Source organism: Eublepharis macularius, chromosome 5 (genome assembly GCF_028583425.1).
Source record: "Eublepharis macularius isolate TG4126 chromosome 5, MPM_Emac_v1.0, whole genome shotgun sequence".
Lineage (NCBI taxonomy): Eukaryota > Metazoa > Chordata > Lepidosauria > Squamata > Eublepharidae > Eublepharis > Eublepharis macularius.
Genome location: NC_072794.1, coordinates 47,614,929 through 47,635,758, shown reverse-complemented (window position 1 = coordinate 47,635,758; position 20,830 = coordinate 47,614,929). Strand labels below are relative to the sequence as shown.

General features: G+C 39.7%; 1 protein-coding gene across 1 annotated transcript in view; it reads right to left on the bottom strand.

Annotated features, from left to right (window-relative positions):
- The window catches only part of COL11A1 (collagen type XI alpha 1 chain), a 368,205-nt gene that overhangs the window by 139,402 nt on the left and 207,973 nt on the right, over positions 1-20,830 (bottom strand). Inside the window, exons 26-30 of the mRNA XM_054980352.1 lie at positions 19,466-19,510; positions 16,860-16,913; positions 16,712-16,756; positions 9,113-9,166; positions 4,602-4,709 (exon numbers count right to left, since the gene is read on the bottom strand). Coding sequence (XP_054836327.1) covers positions 4,602-4,709; positions 9,113-9,166; positions 16,712-16,756; positions 16,860-16,913; positions 19,466-19,510 — 306 coding nt within the window. The remainder of the gene's footprint in view (positions 1-4,601; positions 4,710-9,112; positions 9,167-16,711; positions 16,757-16,859; positions 16,914-19,465; positions 19,511-20,830) is intronic.

The window sequence follows — 20,830 nt, the reverse complement described above, 5'->3', positions numbered from 1 at the left end:
GACAGTCAAGAGTTCATTCAAAAAGTTGGAAGTTATATTAGAGTTATCCATACAGGCTTTGGCTCATCCCTTACCATCCCACATTAAAACCAAGCCCAGGAACATGTAGCTAAATGAAAATATTATCTTTCCCCCTGTTTATACCCATCTATGCATCCTTCCCCTCCATTTGTTGTCTTTCTTCCTCACATTTAATTGCAAGTAATGGGTGTTACAAATGGGCAAAGGTCTAGCCCCCTTCTATCAAACTCGAATCCCCTTTATTCCTGCTTGGTAATGTGCAGATCAGTTGGACCCGTGCTGGAAGAGGGGGGAATGTGGGAGGGGGGAATGTGATGAATCCATCAGTTTGAGTCAAATAGATTCCAGAAAAGAAGATGAGGGATCCTTTCTTAGGAGACTGTGTTGCTTCATAGCATGGCTTTAGGAGAAAGTAGGGTAATTTTAGCAAATACTTTAAAGAGGAGACAGTACCTGCCTCAGAGCCTCATTTCAGGGCAAAGCTGTATAAAGAATTAGAATTTCTACAAGGTTACACTTATACTGTGAGATTCCTATGGCTGTGGAAACGCCAAAGATTCATCACAAGAGTTTTAAAAGCCTGGCTTATAACTAGACATGGGCAAGAATCAAAATACTTATCAAATTTTCTGATGAATCAGGCTGATTCGTGTTTCGTGAAACGCATTTTGTGGGGTCGTGGTTTTCATGAAATTTGTGACTTTTTGGCCCGATTCATGAACGATTTGCTGGTGCCAATCCATTAATTCCCTAGGCAACATAGGCCTGGAATGTCTGCAAACCTTTTGTTGCTATTGGAAACCACAATCTTAGCCCACATAACCTTGATTGGCAGCTCTTCTTGCCAATTGGAGAGCTTCCATACGGCCTTATACAGCGAGGAGCAGGGGGGGCTGAGGAGCTGGGCCTTCTGTAGCCGGGAACACCAATCTCATCCCTCCAAACCCAGTTAGGCAGGTCTGTCTGCCAAACACAGACCTCTTGTTCTGCTCTGTGTAAGCATTTGTTATATAAGGCACAGCTCTCTGCCTCATGCTTTTCAGTCCCAGTAGACAGAGGGAGAGGGAGGACCTGTTGCTGGGATTGGAGTGTGAGAGAGAGTGGAATTGAGCTTTTGGCTGCTGTTGCCTCTTATTTTCAGCTCTTGGCCTTGCTGGGAAGGTCTTTGGGTGAGGGTGCCTTTTTTCCTCCACCCCACCCTCCCCTAGTCTCAGGCCTTTGCCAGGCTCTGGGGCCTAGCTTGACTGAGGCCACACTTATTTTTTCTTTGCTTGGCTTTGTTTCTTCCTAATTCTTTCTCTGCTCTTTTGAGGGCTCACACTCCTGTTTTTTCCTTTAGTTTTTATTTTGTGCACCTCTCTCGCCTGGGCAGGTATCTGTGTAGTGGTTTTGGGGCCCTCCCCTCAAGCCCAGTCTCTCTGGGTATGAAGGGGGCTGTTGAAGTGCCCCAGTTCTGATGAATCACGAAACTAACAAATCGTATCACGAAATGGGACAATTTCATGGAAGTTCTGTTCCATGATTCGTGGAATGCGACGAAAAGCGAAACTCTTGTTTTGTTTTTTCCCCATTTTGTGCCCATCTCTACTGATAACTATTCTCTGCACCCAGGAATTGACAACTGAAACACTTAACTGAATGAGCCCAGAAAATGCTGTATGTTAAACTTTTATATAGTTTCACCTCTTTGCTTAACATCCTTATTCTCCTATCCAAGAAAGTCAATTAGTTATTTCTTTTATCTGAAATAAGCGCATTAGAAACCACTTGTGGTCAGTCTGTTAAATGGAAGTTGGGTAGAGAATGCATTGCGCAACTTCACATCATACTACCTGTATTCAAGTGCCATTTAAAATTCTGACCTTCACAGTGGGGACTTGTCCTATAATAAATATTACCTTTGATACAAGTTTTTACAGAATTTTAATTCCAAAAACTTGTGACTTTGTTGACAACAGCAGGACAAGACACTGCCTTTATCACCCACTTTCTACTTACTTAAAAAGAATTGCCAAAGTTGGTAAACATCTGACAGAAGTCATCCAGTAAATGGCTATTGCCTGTAACACCATGGAGCACCAACAGAACTGAGCTAAAATGTGGAATACATATTCTTTTGAAAAATGTGTAGCATTTCTTCCATACCCAAGATGCTTTCCAAAACTCCCTTTTTCATTTAATTGTTTATACTGCAAACGTACAATGAAGTCCTAGTCATAATCACTAATTTCATTTGCAGGGATCCCTTTATACGTCTTACTCATTACATAACTGATTATATGACTTGCCATAAGTAGGATAGAGACCATTTTATTTTCTCAAGGATGAACTAAAATAAAAAAATTCCAGGAAAGAATCAGTATTTAGAATGAAAACAGTACTAATAAAAATGCAGTCCTGACCTAAAGAAAATACCCCGAGGGACATAAAATGAAATTCCACACAGTTATATAGAGTTATGGCCATTTCAAGATCTGCTTCAACCTTATTAAAAGGATGACATTTGAAGTACAAGTGGATATGAAACAAAAGGAAAACCTACATTTTAAACAATCAAATAGCTAGTTAAACACTGGTTAATCTCACACTGTTATCACCATATCCACAAAGTTCTCTGCTTCTCTCAAAGCCTCTAACTTCTCTACTCATGGGATCTTCCCAGGAGTCTGTACTGCAATGCTAACCCTTTTAGCTGCAACAGAAAGTCTAAAAAAAAAAAAAAAAAACTTGAAAGATTTAAATACAGAAGACTTAAAAAAAATTATTACAGCTGTGAATGTTATAAAAGAAAATGTCACATTTTATGGGGGCTGGTGCAGTAATTTTACAATTTTGGGAGATTCCTCTGGAACCTCCTTTGGGATGGGCTTACATTTGCATATCTTATAACAGCAAAGCACTTTCTGTAAGATTTCTTAAACATTTCTATTCTTGTAATGCCACCCAATTAAAAAAAAATAGGCTAGACACAAAGGTACCATCTCTGCCCTCCTTTCTTGGATAGCATGTTTTACATCTTATGCTAAACTACAACTAAAATTTTGAAAATTCCAATTATGCAAGAGCATTTAGAAGAGCTCACACATTCTTTCATGAAAGTGAAAACAGAAACTGCTACAGAATTGACTACAACACTGTTCATGCAAGTTGGCTAGCATCTGAATTTCCTTCTGTTGACTCCTTGGATTCAGCCAGGGGGAAGACAAAATGGCCCAAGAACAAGCCAGGCTGAGCTGCACCTCCTCCTGCAATACAATTGGCCCCTAAAGGGCTGGCAGAGCTGGTGGGGTTTGGCTTTGTTTATTTCCATCTGCTACTGGCCCTATGGGGCAGTGTACCTCTGGGAGCTTTCCCAATAAATTAATGTTCAGTCCACCCCTGGATCCAACCCTATTTTTATTGCTATTTAGTTAAAGTTTGGGAGAAAAATAAGAGTCATATATTCTTATTTTAATGAAAATGGAATTTAAGTGGAATTGAATAATCACATTCTCATTATCCTTCCATCCTTCCATAATGATAACATTGGCATTCTTGGTTCATGACCTTGTTAACAGCTGGCAAGATGTCTTGCAAGACTGTGTGGATCATTAATTCAGAAATAACTCTCAACAGTTGAGTGAAGCTGAAAGAAACACTTTCTGGAATGAATGAACTTATTTTTATGGTAACATATAAACGTTGCTAGAATGAAGCCATTAATCATCCCCCCTCCCCCACGCGCCACTTTCTTCTGTTTATAATTTTTTTTCTCAGATAAATCCACACGTAAAGTTGGGAAGATGAACTATTTAGGAGAGCTCGTCAAAAGTTCCTTACCCGAATTGTAATAAATACAACAGCAGTCAGGCTGACCTTACAATCAAGCATGCATAGCTTGAAGGAAGGCCTCTCTCCACAAGTAATTTTATGGCAGTCGATGTGGCAAGGTGAAATTACTTTGCTTAGTTGCATATATTAAGTCAGGATTTAAATACAAGGGTATAATCCATGCAGTGTGAAGAGGGTGAAGATGACTCAATTCTTTTAGTGTTTTCAAGGCAGGAAAACAACAACACAACAGCAGTTCCGAAGTAAGCTCCTATGTCCAATTTTTTTAAAAAAATTATTGCATGTTTAGTACCAGTTTAGGGCATATATTAAAAAATAACCTATCCTTCCTGCAGTATAATAGAACTCTTTTTTAAAAGGTGATGTTACAGGCAGGAAAATGAAATTTACCCTTGTATCTGCAGATAGAGTCTAGGAGACCATGACCAGTTCAAATATGGTCCACAAAATCTAGGAGACAGTGACCAGTCCAATTATGGTCCAGGCAATATTTGAACCTTGGGACTTCCTAGTTTATTGTCCACACAGTGTAGCCAGACAAAAATAAATCTTAATAACACCTATCTGGAGCCTACATGTATCCCCTTGACTGTGTAGTAAGAGAGTTCTTCTGTCTGGATGAGGAAACAACATGCAACGAAAATGGAAGTTTGAGCCATTTGCTCATCTTACTGTTTCTGTCACTTGCAAAATGAGCTCTGTGTGGTGGCTTGATTCTATACAAAATGTCCCATTAGCAAATTACTAACCTTTTCCCCAGCTTGACCAGGCCCACCTGAGTCTCCTGTTGGGCCTGCACGGCCTTTGGGACCCTCCGGACCATCTTCTCCTCGAGGACCAATGGGACCAACTTCACCCTTTTAAAAAACAAATACAAATACAGGATGTAAAAAATCAACAACCTCTCTGTGAAAGGTAGTGTAATCAAAGGTCTGGATGAAACCATAACGGGAAAAAGATTCTTTCATGGGTTAGAGATGTAACATTTCTGGACACTTTAAAGCAATAGAACCCCCCCCTCCTTTTTTTTCTCCATAAAAAACATAGTGAAAATTTTGAAAGTATTGAAATATATACAATACTTTCCTATCAAACCAAAACTTCTTTTACTGATTCAACATTAAATGCATTATTTATAACTTTGTCAGCGTGTAAATATAGTATTTGACATAGCTTTTGCATATAAAAGAATAAATATCTTCATTTTCTAGAAGAAAAATTGCAAGTATACTAATTCAGAAAGAGCTGTAAACTGCTGCAATCTAAGCAATTGTAGCACATGTATGGGGGGGTGTTAAGGTAGAAAACAAATTTTGTAGTAAAAAGTATATTATTTGGACAGAAACTCTCTCATAGGTAGGACTGCCAGCATATCCAATTAAGCTAAATGTTATAACATTGGAAGCACTAAATAATATATTGTCAATAAACACATTATACTGTAACAGTTGCCATATTGTATATGTCTTTACCCCCCACTGCTTCTTCAAATTCCCCATTTTTCTGCTGGAAAAACTGCAAAAGACTCTTCATACCATACATTTGAAATGAGTGAAATGTTTTGTAAGGTTTTCTTACTCAAAACGAGAAAATATTTAATAGGAGGGGTTTTTTCAGTGCTATCCCAAATTGCCTACGTTTTCATGTGAAAAAAGTCCTCAATTTTTTTTTCTTGTTATATATTTTGAATGTGAAAAACCTTGCCATAAGAAACATTTTACACATTCTAAAAGAAAAAAAAATAGGTTTTTCTTTTCAGCGTTCCTTGAAATTTTCCAATCCTATCCTTGAGCTACATCAGCTAGAGAGAACATAATAATTACTAATTTATTACATGAGATAATTCCAAAGCTGCTGCCCCACAGAGGTTTTTCTCCACTGTGCCTTCCAAACTCAATCACTTTTTGGTGCATTCACACAATGTCATGCTAAAAACATCCTGTTTTTTCTCTTCCTCAAAACTTTTTTCCAAACCTGCTTTCCTCCAATCTTCTGGGAAAGAATGCAGACAAAGACTGTAAGCATGCTATCGCAAGGAAGGATGCACATTTTCCTGCCCTGCAAAGGTCCTGCCCATATGTGTGCAAAAAAGAATTTAAAAGGGAGGCCGGCAAGTCACCACAGGAGACAAGACAACCATGTCCTTGAATGTCAATGCGGAATTGCTAAGGAGCATTCTTGGAAGGGGAAAGTTAGGAACAAATATGGAGAAAATGCACAGGAAACTCCTGTGTGTGGAAACACCATCACTAAGGTACATTAGCAGCAGTGATGAAAGCAACACAGAGAATCCTCACCACGCAGAAGCAGACAACTTACAGAGGTCTAAACTCCAGCTTAGTGGTAGCCTTCTTAGGATTGACTTTAGGATTGCCATGCTAGTTATATTAACACATGACTTATGTTATGACATGGAATAATATTTACATATATCACTTTATTTGGCTTCATTTCATTCTATGATATGATAAATGGTTTCCATCTTTTCAATGAGATAGTGATTTCATTCATCCTACCTATCCATGTGTGTTTAATTCTAACCAAATTGATATAATTGAGATTAGATTATTGCAATGCGGTCTATGTGGGGCTGCCCTTGATGACTGTACGGAAGCTATCATTGGTATAAAATGCAGTAGCCAGAATGTTGACTGGACTAGGTTGTAAGAGGCTACCACTCCAGTCTTATTCCATCTACACTGGCTCCCAAGTTGCTTTCAGGCTCAATTCAGGGTGTTGGGACTGATTTTTAAAACCCTATATGCGATGAATTTAATGATTTGATAATAAGACAGGAATCCTCAGTCACTGCAAGTGTTAACTACATAGCAAAACTAGGGAAATTAATCACCAACTACTGCTATTATGAACGGTGGCTGTACTTGTCTTAATTACATTTTAATTTTACATAATGATGTCTCATCCGGTACTCCTGCATTTCATGTTTGTTGACCCTCATTACAAATTTTCTTTACAAACATGTGTATGTACATATATATCCTAATAAGGATCCACTACACACATCTGATGAAGTGGGCTCTAGTCTATGAAAGGTTATGCTAAAATAAACAGCTGTTAGTCTTTAAGCTGCCACAAGACTCTTGTGCATTTCTCCCCCAAATATAGTGGCTTTTGAGATCGTGAAAATCAGCTCTGAGCCATTTTCTCATAGGAGAGACCAGTCAGATCCACTCACACAGACTGCTTCACTCACAAAATATTCTGGACAGATGTAAAAAACAGGATACACTTTTTGTCATGTGAGCACATCCTTAGTGTGTTCCAAATAGTGCTTATATATGGGAGTTTAGTGGAGTTCTATGAACTTCTCAACACCTACATCATTTCAATATCAAGGGTGTGTGTGTGTGTGTGTGTGTGTTATGTGCCATCAAGTCACTTCCAACTTATGGAAACCCTTTGAATTAAGGGTTTCTTGCTCAGCTCTTGAAAACAAGGCTGTGGCCATCTCATGTTTGGTCTTCTTCATTTCCTATTGCCTTCAACTTTTCCTAGCATTATCGTCCTTTTCAGTGAGTCATCTCATCTTCTCATGACATTACCAAAGTATAATAGTCTTGGTATTATTATTTTAGCTTCTAAAAGAGTTCAGGCTTGATTTGATCTAGAACCCACTTATTTGTCATTTTGGCTGTCCACGGTATCTGGAATACTCTCATTCGACATAACATTTCAAATGACTCAATTTTCTTCCTGTCAGCTTTCTCAATTGTCCAATTTTCTCATCCATCCACAATAACAGGGATCACTATAGTATGAATTATCTTGGTCTCCAGAAATACTTCTTTATTCTTAAGGAACTTTTCTAGTTCCCTCATGGTTGCTCTTTCAAGTCTCAAGCTCCTTATGATTTCTTAGAGCAGAACCACAAGTGACAAAAGGCACAGACTGGACACTTGTCAGCTTCCCTCAAGTTTTGATGGGAAATGTAGGCATCCTGGTCTCGCAGCTTCGCTCTCTGACTGCTGTCCAATGGACTTTTCAACTGTCACTTGTCCAACATTCCGCCAAGCTGCCTACATTTCCCATCAAAACTTGAGGGAAGCTGACAAGTGTCCAATCTGTGCCTTTTGTCACTTGTGGTTCTGCTCTTAGTTTCTGTTTGCCAATTGGAAACCATTTTATATTCCCAAATATCCCCATATTTTGTCCTAACAATGGCCTCTTGTACAGAGTATAGGTTGTACTTCAAAACAATCAGATGTCGTGGGACACAAAATTGTCCATAGTTTTTCATGATCCACACAGTCAAAACCCTTGACATACTCTATAAATCACAGCTGATTTTCTTCTGAAATTCTCTGGTAGGCTCCATTAACCATAATTTAAGTATAATCTCTAGTACCTCTTCCGTTTCTGAATCCAGCTTGAGAACCTGACATGTCTTGTTCCATATATGGTAAGAGTCTTTTTACAGAATTTTGAGTATCACTTTGCTTACATAGGAAATTACGTGATAGTACGATAGTTGCTGCAATCTTTGGCATCTCTTTTCAGAAGGGGACTGTAGACTTGGCATTTCCAGTCTGTGGGCCATTGTTTAGTTTTCCATATTTGTTGGCATATTCTTTTAAAGATTTTGATGGAATTTGTCATCCTTTCATCTTTTCTGTATACTTCTTCAGAGTATTGTTTCCATCTTTATTTTGTCCTGATCAGATACTGTATTTCTATGTTCATTTTCAGCATGCCTATCCATGGTTTGAATTTTCCTTTGATTTCCTGGATCTTGTGTTACAGATCTCTTGTTCTTCCTTTTTTGTTATTCTCTTCTATTTCTCTGCACTGGTTATTATAATAGTTATCTTCGTCTCTATGTGCAAGTCACTAAAAACCTGCATTTGAATTCTGATTCTACTTCTCTCACCTTAACTTTTGCATCTTGTCTATCTTTAGTAATTTTGAGAGTTTCATCAGTCACCCATCTGGTATTCTCCTTTCTTTTAGCTACAGGAATAGTCTTTGCACATTCTCCCTTGATAATATCTCTGGTTTCTGCCCACAAGCTGCCTCAGAATCTCCCAAACCACTATAATTTGGGGGGAAATCTTTTCTACCTCTGGCATCTTGTCTACCTCTGGTGACTCCAAGCCACTAAGAAAAGTCTGCTTTCCTCTTCATATGCCTGTCTATTCATTGGTATAGCTTTGCTCTAGTTCTTTTTTTTTTTTTTTTGCCTCAATGAAATTTGATAGGATGCTGAGAATAGACTTTTATGAATATAGGTAAAAATACTTACTCTGTCACCCTTCAGTCCCATATCACCTTTAAACCCAGGAAAACCATCTTCACCCTGAGGAGAAAAATGTAAAACTCTTTAGGCAAATAGAATGAAAATTATTAAAACATCTGAACAAATGCATTAGTATAATGTATGAAGGAACCATAGATACATTGCTGTAAGTCACAACAATTTACACTACTCATGATGAATCATAACATGCCAAATAATTTTAATATAGCAACAGTTATTCTATCAAAAATATTGCTACAGCTAAATTAAATTACTGTTCAGGTTTAAAAGGGAGAATCAATAATGAGAAAGGTGCATAAGGCAACATGTACATTCATTTCTTAATTCATTAAGAAACTCTTTATTATCCTTCATATTAAATTTCTTCCTCATGTTCAAAAGTCAATTTGGATGTAAACCTAAAGATACCAACAACTCTATTAAAAATGAATTATTTCTGATATGACAATAAAATAGGATTGCACTCCTCTTGAAAGAACAGGTCTATAGTGCTCTTGGACCCAGGTGGTAACTGTGGCCAGGAGTGCCTCTTACTAGTTTCAACTGGTTAGCCAATCTGTGGCCTTTCCTGAGAAGAAAGGATCTGGCCATTGTGGTGCATGTCTGGGTTACATCTGTAATAGATTACTACAATGTGCTGTACATGGGGCTGCCACTGAAAAACATTTGAAAACTTCAGACTTCCTACAAACCTGAGAAAAGCTCCAGATTTGCAGGAAAAAAACCAACTGAAATGGGGAAAAAATACATTTGCGGGTTAACTCCTCCCACCCATTATAGAAACTGTGCCCGTAGTTCCGTGAAATTAGTGATCTCTGTGATTACTGTTAGCCAATCACAACAGCTTTGCTAGCCATCAAGCCTTGGTTTCTGTAAGTAAAAGGTAGGTGCAAGTAACAGGGCTCTTTTCCTGGCTGTTTTGGCCTTTGAGGGAGTATTCACTGGAAGCAAGCCCTGCAGTAATCACCAGGTGACTTGCTACCATGAAGCTTGCATGACTCACCCTGGCTTGGACCAAGTTGCATGGTGAAGAACATCACTTTCTCCATATTCCCCCCACCCATTTTCTCTCTATCCAACCCACCAACCAAACTATCTGACCCTCATCTACAGCTATATTTACTATCTATTTCCTTCTCGTGTACCCGATGTTCTTCCCGAATGGTGACCCAAAACAGCTTACATCATTCTCCTCTCGTCTATTTTATCTTCACAACAAACCTAGGAGGTAGGTTAGGTTGAGAGCATGCAGCTGGCCAGTGATTCCAAGGCAATGCAGGGATTTGAATATGAGTCTCCCAGATCTGAAACTCTAATCACGATGCCACATTGACATTTGCGAGGTGGCTGCTGCTGAACAGTAGACTAGTGGCTAGCACCATGCAACTCAACCATATTGTTTCAGAGTATAGGCTGCCTGGGGATAGAAGGAGGGAAAGCTGAAGAGGGGTAAGCATATAAAGACAGGTTTTCTGGTAGGTGGGAAGGAGAGAAGGAAACAGGAAAAGGGGAGAAGTTATCAGGGCTTTCGGGATCTTGAAAGAGGAAATAGGGGGGGATAGGAAAATTGAGATACATCCTGTAAGTCTTTGTGGGTTCCCCACTTGAATATTTTATAACTATGAGCAAACATCATACCATATTTTGTTTAAAATTTGGAAAGGCCACTAGGAGCCAGATAAAGTCAGTTCAGGGGCTGATTCTAGACACTAAGCCACTAGCTGACTAATTTATAATCCCATGAAAGATTAGCACAAAAAGGTGATACTGGGGCAATCTTTATCATTCATGAGGAAGACTGTCTCTGGACTGAACAAGCCTATAGCGAAGTGATTTACTGAAATCTGTGTATTTCAGAGTGATTTATAAAGTGAAATTATATTGTTTGCTGTCAAAAATGAATAAATGATTGACAGTAAGTAGTGTCTATTGTTAAAGCAATGTTAAAAGCTCTGCACTTTTCCTCTGTTTGTAAGAGCTGTCTAACTTGTACCCTTCTCTGGTCAGAAATGTCTTCTTTTCATTATTAACTGAAGCTGAAGCAATGTCATTTTTCTACTCTGTTCAGTAACCCAGACTATTTCTTTTCTTTTTTTCAAACTACCATATGTGGCAAAGATGTTCATATAAAACAAAACAGTTCAAGGTTACCGCTGTAATGAGCTGATGTTTGTTCTGTTATTTAACCAGCAGAAATATTTATTTCGTTTCAGAAAAGAAGTTCTGAACCAGAGACAGTGCCTAATGAATCCCAATGCCAGGAAGAAACCTGTGCAATTCAGTGTTTTGAGAGCCATGACAACAGAATGCATGAGGTGCTTTCAAGCCATGGATTAAGATTCCAGGACACGAAGGATATGTTATCCTAGAAGTCTCACAATGAAGTACTATTTCCACAGAAGAAAGACTACTCAAAGCAAGCTTCATTTAAGAGTGAATTGACTAGTGAGCCACATGCATCTCTTGCCAATGGCACCATCTGCCCCTTGCATTTTGCAGCTGACCTGGACTCTGCCGCTTCGCTTCCCAAACATTTGTTCAGCAATGGTTGTGCTGAAACCCGCCAGGTGCGGTGCTTCTTTTGAGCCTGCCAACATCATCTCAACCCATATGTCTCTAAAAAGGCACAACAGTTTTTGGGTTTGGGGACGAGTGTGCTGACAAGTGACAAGTGGTATGCAATTCTACAGCTTTCACTTGCATCTTGTGTATTCTTGATTGCTCTGATACTTGAAGATTGTCCAGAAATGGTGAAAATGAAACTAGAGAAGAGATTATTTTGAATTTTCATCCCTGCTATTTCAACCTGAACACTCCTGACTCAATGTATTTTTTCCTTGTGCAAAGTGAACTAATAATTTTCTTATCATGCCATTTCCTCTTTCTTCACATCATTTTTTCCCTTTTAAAATGCATGCAATGTCAATATGTGCCATTAAGGTAGGTAGGTGTGTGTGTGTGTGTGTATCGAATATGTTTATAAATGACATATATTGTATACATAAATGCCACATAATTGTGAACACAGAATATACAATGGCTTGGATCCAGAAGGAAAATCCTGGTTACGGAAGGGGGGGGGGTGCTATTTGCTGACCTCCAACTCTCTCTTCATATAGGAGCAACACTGGAGGTGGGGCATTTGGGGCTGCAGTGACAGAGAGGAGGTGAGGAATTCCCATTCTGCCAAGGTAAATATCTTTCATCAGCAGACAAATTTATAATGCCAACATTGCTGCAAAGCAGAGAACCTATCTATTGACATAAACAAATGACAAAGGAACAGAGAACTTTTTGTTTTTGCTCTTTGCTTAACTGAGAACTGCATCTCTTTTCTGAATGGAAAACAACACCTCACTTTTTCTGACAAAAAAATGGAGAAACACTCCTAGGGCTGCTGTGCCAGAGGGCCTGGAGGCATTTCTCCAGAAACTGCTAATATTATTGAGTAATACCAAGTGGCTCAGAAATTGTGGTGTGCACAGGTCAACAGCAACATTGAAGGCTACCCCTCAGATGCACCTAGGAGGAAGAAAATGAACTCTGGCTCTGCAATGTTTTCTCTTTTTGTGCTGGACGGTGCTCCTTCTAACTACAAGTAGAAAGACAGTTATTATTACCGAGTGAAACTGCTCCAAAGGGGATAATGTCGTATCAGGAGGGGATGACTCTAGCCCTTAAGGTTAGCTTCAGCCCTGTGACCAAAGACACTGGACACAGTTTCCATAGGCAACCAAATAAATGATGACACTCAGTATAACACCATCAACGGAAAAATGTTGCTACAGGTGCCAAGACAGGTTGCCATGTAAATTTTAAGTATTCCATACTTGATCCAGTAAAGTGCCAATCTGTGAAACTTTGCTACCCTTCTCTGGAGGAGTGAAGATGAGTATCTCTGGTTGGTAAACAAAAAAGCTCAATAATTCACCACTTCTAAAACGTCTAAACTCAGCCCAATCCATTCACCAATGAATTAAATGGCAAAGCTCTCACTGAATTTGGTGGTGGTGGTGGTGGTGATGATGATGATGATGATGATGATGATGATGATGATAACAACAACTGTATGTATATATCGCTCTTCTAGACAGATTAGTGCCTCACCCAGAGCACTTAACAAATTAGCGGTATACAATACAGCTGGGGAGCAGGGGCTGAGAGGGCTTACCCAAAGCCACCTACTGAGCTCGTGGCAATAGTGGGATTCAAACTAGTAGAGTGCTGATTGGCAACCGAACCACTCTGCTACAGCAGAACAGGTAGAACAGGATTTCAGCCTAGCCACTTTGAAATGATTAAATCAATATCCATGGATCACATGGAGAAACCTCAGTTCAAATGGGACCTTGAAGTTGCAGTGGTATTTTTCTAGCAGTCATGTCATGAATATTTATTGCTGTATGCCGTGCTGATGTGTAGGCTTGCTCTGTTTGTGCTGAAGTTTTTCTATGTTGATCACAGACAGGACGGATTGAGTAGAGATGGTTAACAGACAGGTGACATGTGAGAACCGAACATCTGTGTCAGTTTTCACACAGAACAGTACTGGTACAGTCAGGGACCCCACATGGGGTGGGGGAAAGGGTACACTTTATCGGGGCATGAAAGTCCAGAGAGGCCCAGCCCAGGCTGCAATCCCAATTACAATGAGGAGAAAAGGCGGAAGGGAATTGAGGATAAATTATAGATAATGCCTGAGAATATTTATAGAAACTTGTTTCCTTGTATCTATTTATCTATTGTCTAGATCACATGAGATTGGCTGGAGCTAATTAAAAGTAATATTAGAGAAGCAATCTCAAGCAACGTTCTGAACTGCTGGGTCTATCGTATTAAGAACTAGCAATCCCAGAGTTATTTTTGCATAGGCAGGAGGGAGGGACGCTTTATGAATTTAATCCCTTAGCTCTACAGCATCTTGGGTTTGGGGGAACCAAAGGAATAATTAAAAAACTGATATGGGATACAGCCCTTCAAGCTGATAGAGAATAGGCTCAATCTGCTCCAGTGGCTGGAAATTTGGACAAAATTTTTGCCCCAGCAGACTACTTATGCATCAGAATTTTCTAAACACTGTTGAGCCCGTGCTTTGGCTCGTTTTAATGTGTTACCATTAGCTCTCTTCAGAGGTAAATATTCATGTATTCTGTACTCCTTACTTATCTGCTCTTGCCAATCGAGCATGGTTGAAGCCATGTATTGGTCATATCACAAGGATATTTGGTAAATATATATTAGAACTGACAAAATTTATATCTCCTTCCTCCTTGTTGATTATTTCAATGAAACCACCCTTAAGGTGGAAAAATTTTGTGCTTCAGCATGCAAATTGAGGAATCAGTTGGCATAATATTTTAATAACATTATCACATTTAACAAGGCTATGAATTCGTCACAGCATGTATTTACTCCTTTTATGTATTCCTGACTTGTTTGATATGCTTTGATTGATGATCGCAACAAATAAACTGACTGAGCAGAGGGAGGGACCTCTGGTGGGAAGGGCAAAACAAAGCACCATAAGACAGTTTGAGCAAGTACTGTTGCAGCTTCTGTTAGTATTTGCGGGCCTAAAATACATGTAAATGCCTAATTCACTCAAAGTCACAAACATGTATGCTTCCTGCTGCCATGTCTGGTGTAGGGTTGCCAGGTCCCCTCCCCCCAGGCAGGAGGTGGGAGGTCCAGCATCTACTCACTGCCCTGTGGTCACGCGAGCACTCCTGGCCTGCACGATGACATCATGTCCGGGAAGTGATGTAATTGCATGGGCTGCAGGCCAGCCTGGGAGTGCTCCTGTGCTCCACTGGGGTACAAATCAGACCACTGCAGAGCATGGAAGCGCTGCTGTTCTCCATAGCAGCCCAGTCTGGGCTGATCTGGGCCCGATTCTGCCTCGATAAGGCCACTGCAGAGAGTGGGAGTGCTGCTGCGCTCCACAGTGTCCCAATCTGGGCTGATCTGGGCCTGATCTGGGCTGATTCAGGCCAGATCTGGGCCAACTTGTGCCTGATCCAGCCTGAATCGAGCTCGATTTGGGCCAATTCAGCCCGGATCAGGGCACTGCAGAGTACAGGAGCGCTGCTGCACTCTGCAGTGGCCTGATCCAGGCCAATTTGGCCCCGATCCAGGGCCGGATAAGGCCACTGTGGCACACGGGAGTACGCTGTGTGGCCTGGGAGCACACCCCAGGAGTAGAAAGTGGGTGATAAAGGCGGGGTGGGAGTGGTGGGAGTGGGGGATCCCCCGCCCCCCAGTGGGGGACTGACAACCCTAGTCTGGTGTTAGCTATAAATACAAATCAGGCAGCCAGAAACATAAGGAAGTAAAAAAAAAGGGAACAGAATGAAGCTAAAGGGCACCAATCTGTTATCCATTATTTCAAATCAGACAAGGCCATTCTGCAGTCAGGCAACAATATGGTAATAACTAGGGAAGCAGAGGGACAAAATCAAGATGAAAATTATCTCAATATAGAGACTGTGTCTGTGGCAACTAATTTTCAGTGAAGGTGCATTACTCTATGGAGTCTTTGCATACTGCCAGTAACTATGGAAAAAGCTGAAAGCAGTTTCAGCAGACTAGCTACTGATCAAAACTGTAGGTGTTCTATCATGGGGCAAGAACAGTTCATCCACTTAGCCATCTTATCTACTGAGCGTGAACTTGCAACAGAATTTGGCTGTGGGGGGCTAGTTCATAACTTTGCAGTGAAAAGGCCCAGGAAAATAAAGCTTTAAGTTAATTGGCCTTATCTTTGCAGCCATATTGGTCCATTATAATTTTTTAAAAAGATATTAACAGGGTAATCCCTTTTGGGTGAACGAGAAGTTACAAAATTGTTAGCAAACTGTAGTACTCTCAGGCTGGATGTTATTATTAAACAAAAGTTGGGGAAAGTGTGCATTTTTCAGAAGTGTACATGTAACAATAATTTAATAACTAAAAGAAAAAAAATTCATAGTTTAAGAGACTGAGCAATGGAATTGGCTGCCTATGGATGTGGTGAGTTCCCCCTCATTGGCAGTCTTCAAAGAACGGCTGAATGAATACATGTCAGAGATGCTTTAGGCTGTTCCTGCATTGGGCAGGAGGTTGGACAAGATGGTCTCTGTAAGACCCCTTCCAACTCTATGAGTCTATGATTTTATGATTGTATGTAAGGGATGATGGCTTGTAATATCAGTGAGTGAGTGTGAGGGGGTTACAGGTTTATACTGGGCTATAAAAATAATGCTCAGGCCCAAAGAACAGTGGTAGTTGTATACCATCAGTATTATTTTAGAATATTCAAATTATTATTAACTAATGCCAGAGTATCAAATAATGGGGACAAGGCTTTGTTTTGAAGCCCAACAATTACTAGTAGTAATTAAACGTGATTATTGTAATTTTGAGCTCACTCTTGTTTTGTACATTGCAGAAGTGATATGCAAATCTACTGAAGTATTTGATAGATTTCTTGTTGCTAGTTTTCAAGGTCATAGCTATTTAGGAAGCACCTTGCTTGATTTTATAATTACTGACTTTCTGTATGAAAACTTAACAATAGATAACAATTAAATGCAATTAAAGGATTACCTTTTCACCTTTTGAACCCTTTAGACCACGGACACCATCTGCACCCTGTTAGAAAACAATGGAAAGGTCAAAGTTGCCAGATTTGCTGAAAGACGGTTTCAGATGACTAAGGATTAGAAATGAACAAAAAAAAATTCTACCTACATACCTTTACACCACGAGGACCAGGATAACCAATTGGACCTTGAGGACCAGGAGGACCCTAAAAGATATATCAATTTTAAATAATATGCATTCAAACGTTGGTTAACAAACATTTATCTCCCAAGTGTGATCAGCTTTTTCTGACTATATCACAACACAATCATAGTTTCTTAGTTATATGTTTAGAGTTCCACCATGAAATTCTAGGATATTTCTAAGTTAGGTGGGTAATTGTGTTGGATTGTGGTAGAACAGCATGATTTTAGTCAAGTGGCACCTTAAAGACCAACAAGATTTTCAGAGTGTAAACTTTCAAGAGTCAGAGCTTCCTTCATACATGAGAAGAAATAGAGATCCCTGAGTCTTTATATCCCAGTCAAAGGTAGGTTGGGTGTTACAAAGAAGGGCATAAGAATGTAAAGGTACAATGCATCTTGATTAGAGCAGAAATTAGCATCTGTAGTGAGGTAAGAATCTTGGCAGTATTGTCCAAAGGAGAGTTACTACAGTCTAAGCCCACTGAAACCAATGGATTTAGAAACTCTGTTTAAGATTGCACATTAGTCTCTGTTCAGCCTGGGGGTGGGCGGGTGGGCTCCATTGTTCTGAATTTGTGAATAAAGGCAATCTGTAATCTCCCCTTGAAGTTTCTCTCTTTGAAGACAGCCACTTTTAGGTGAGCAATGGAACATCCTAGAAGATTAAAATGTTCTCCCATTGGTTTTTGAGGGTTCTGATTTCTAATTTCAAAGTTATATCCATCTATTCTTTTGCATAGGGATGGATCTGATTGTCCAATGTAGAGAGTAGCAGGGCATTGCTGACTAGAGATGGGCACGGACAGCAATACGAACAAAAAAAAAGCCACGAACAGCCCAATCTACTGTTCGCGAACAAGCTGTTCATGAGTCCCCATTCTAAATGAAAAAGGTCATTGCAAGCCTCGTTTGTTGCTGTTTGTTGCTCTTCATCAAGCCAGACAGTCTGGCACGTGCAATCAGTTCCCTTGGCAACTTAGGCAGGGATTGTCTGAACTCTGTCTGAACTCCTGTTGCCCAATCTAAGCCCAATTTAGCTTGATAGGTAGGTCTTCCTTGCAAGTGTGGAGCTCCAAATTTGTTACAACAAGGGAGCAAAGACCAGGGGGGAGAGGGGCTCCCAGCTCTGGCTTAGTTTGCTGACAGTGGAGAGGGAGAGAGACAGTTGCTGTTGGCATTTTGATAGAGAGAGTGCATTGGAGCTTGAATTTTTTTTGTGTGTGGTGGGATAGAGATCTACCCTTTCAAGTTCCAGGGCTGCTGCCAGGCTCTGGGGCCAAGCTATTATTTATTATTGGTACCTTTCCTGGAGCCTGCTCAGGTCATGTTTCTGGGAGTGGTGCAGTAGGGATCTTGACCTGGATGATGGCTGGAGGAGAGCCTGCTGGCCCCCATGAACAGCCAACCACGAACATGTTTGTGAACAGGGCCATGTTCGTGGTTGTTCGTGAGTCCCTGTTCATGGATGGCAATGAACAATCAACATCATGTTCGGTTTTTTTTCTGTTTGTGCCCATCTCTATTGCTGACACTTGATAGCATATATAACACTGGAAGATGAACAAGTGAATGATTCTGAGATGGTATAACTGATGTTGTTAGGTTCAGTGATTGTACTGTTGGAGTAAATATGGGGACATCTTGGTTTATTGCAGGCTCTGGTCCCAGGGTCCATGCCAGTGTTGGCAAGTACATTATTATGAGTGAGAAGTCGTTTAAAGAAGAGGGCTGTCTGTGGACTAGAAAAAGTTTGCCTCCCAATGCTTGGATATTCACAAGGATTTGTTGAATTCTCAGAAAATTGTGGACAGCAAGAAGAAAACATTTGTCAAGTGTACCTACAAAGTTATAGGTGAATTTTAAAAAGAGAATTAAAGTCAAATAAATGCTGTGAATCATGCCAGGGAAACCATTCCAGATAAACTCAACAGCAAACTGTCCAGCCACATAGCAGTCTGTTCAAACTTGAAACTCGCATGGGAGGGATCTTGACATCCTCTGTCTTAAGGATGTCACCAAATATTATGTTTCATACACTTAGGTTGCTTAACACTGATGAACACAAGTGTCAAAGCTCCAAAGGCAGATGTCTTGGGAGCATGATGTTTACTGAATTAAAGACACCAGCCTCCCCCTCCCCCATTATCAGGAAATGGTAACCATAGCTGTATTTATGTGAGAAATGGTTTCATGTGTATGTGATGTTCTTAGACAGAGATCTTAAGTTCTTACAGAAAAATTAGACAAAAGATAATGAGAAGTAAATAAGCAAGGAGGAGGCAGAGATGTCACTAGGCATCTGAAAGAGAGTCAAGGATGCTTCATCTAAGGAGGGGAATGTGGAAGCAGCAAACACTAAGGGGAGAAGAACTTCTTATTGCAATACTCATTCCTACCATCAATGGATATCTTCTCAGTTCTGAAATACTATGTATTTCCATGGTAAATATTTAGTGGAGGAAATTATTCCTGTGATTTAAATTCTCTGCACAGTTCTTTTACAGCCTTCATTTATGATGTACCATTTATGATGAAGATACACATCTTTTTGGCACAGAAAACATAAACATACCATGGCACCTTTCTCTCCAGACTGGCCTTCTTTGCCTGGGTGACCCTATTTACAAAACATATAGAAAATACATGGTTTTGAACAACTCTATATAAATTAATGTGAATTACATACCGTTCTATATATAACCAAATTCAGCCTTGTTTTCAGACACATATTTGGTAATAAAAAAAACAGAAAAGAAAATGGGCAACATACTTAACTACACAACATACTTAAAGTGGTTTTATAGTAATTCAGTGCTCCCAGGGATCCCTATGATTTACAGTTGTTCTAGAGAAGGCTGAAGATTTCTTAACAAATTTTTCAGCAATTTACCAGCAAAGCCTAGACAGTGAAAATGGTACAAAGCCAATAAAAGTTTGTAGAATAAATGTCAGAGTTAAGGTGTAATTCTGCCCTGAGAAACACATATGATTTCTACAGCATTTGTAAGCAACCTGTACCACCCCATTTTATGTGGAAATCCCTACAGCATTTTTAAAGCTATGGAGAATCAATCAAGAGATTAATCTAACCACTTTGACAACATTACTTCTCATCACTGCTTTTCCTTGGAATAGTGAATCACTTTATTTCTTGAAGCTGCTGTTTTGTTTCAGGTCCAAATCACTTTTGAAAATAATTCAATGCGTTTTCTCTGGAAGATGTGAATTGATTATTTTTGTCTGTCACCGAACATTACACTAAGCACACCATTAAGGTTATGACACAATAAAATGAAAGCAAACAGTAATGGAAATATTTTATAGCATGAAGAAATCAATAAGCAGAAGAGGGGGTGCCATTTGAGTTCAGTCCACAAGCAGGTGAAGTACAGAATAAATCTTTAGTTCAGTTGTGTGTACAGCTGTTTTCAAAGTATCCTAATTATTATTAGTTTTGTTCTTGTGACTCTCAGTGCAATCCTAAACAGAGTTACACTCTTCTAAGCCCATTGAATTCAATGGACTTAGAAGGGTATAACTCTGCTTAAAATTGCACTGTATGTCACTCACAAGAGCCTCGAAATTCTCTGATGTACCAGTTCGTTTTTACCATCCCTTTATTCCTTCACCCTTAAAACATACATTGGATGGCATCGTCTATCAAATCACCTTGTATGCAGTCTAATTCATTTTTATTTCTGTTTGCAAAAATAACAAGGGTGTGTTTTGGATACAGTTTTAAATTTGTGTAATAGTTCTCTTCAGGAAACTCTGAGAAATGAAGTTCTGTGAGTAGAATTATTGATGAAAGCAGAATTCTCAAGAACCCCATTCAAACCCACATTTCTAGTATTCTTTGAGGCAAGCCATGACAATTGACCTGGTATAAAACTCAAATTGTTTTGAAGTGTTTTTCTTTTATCCTGCACTTTTGTTC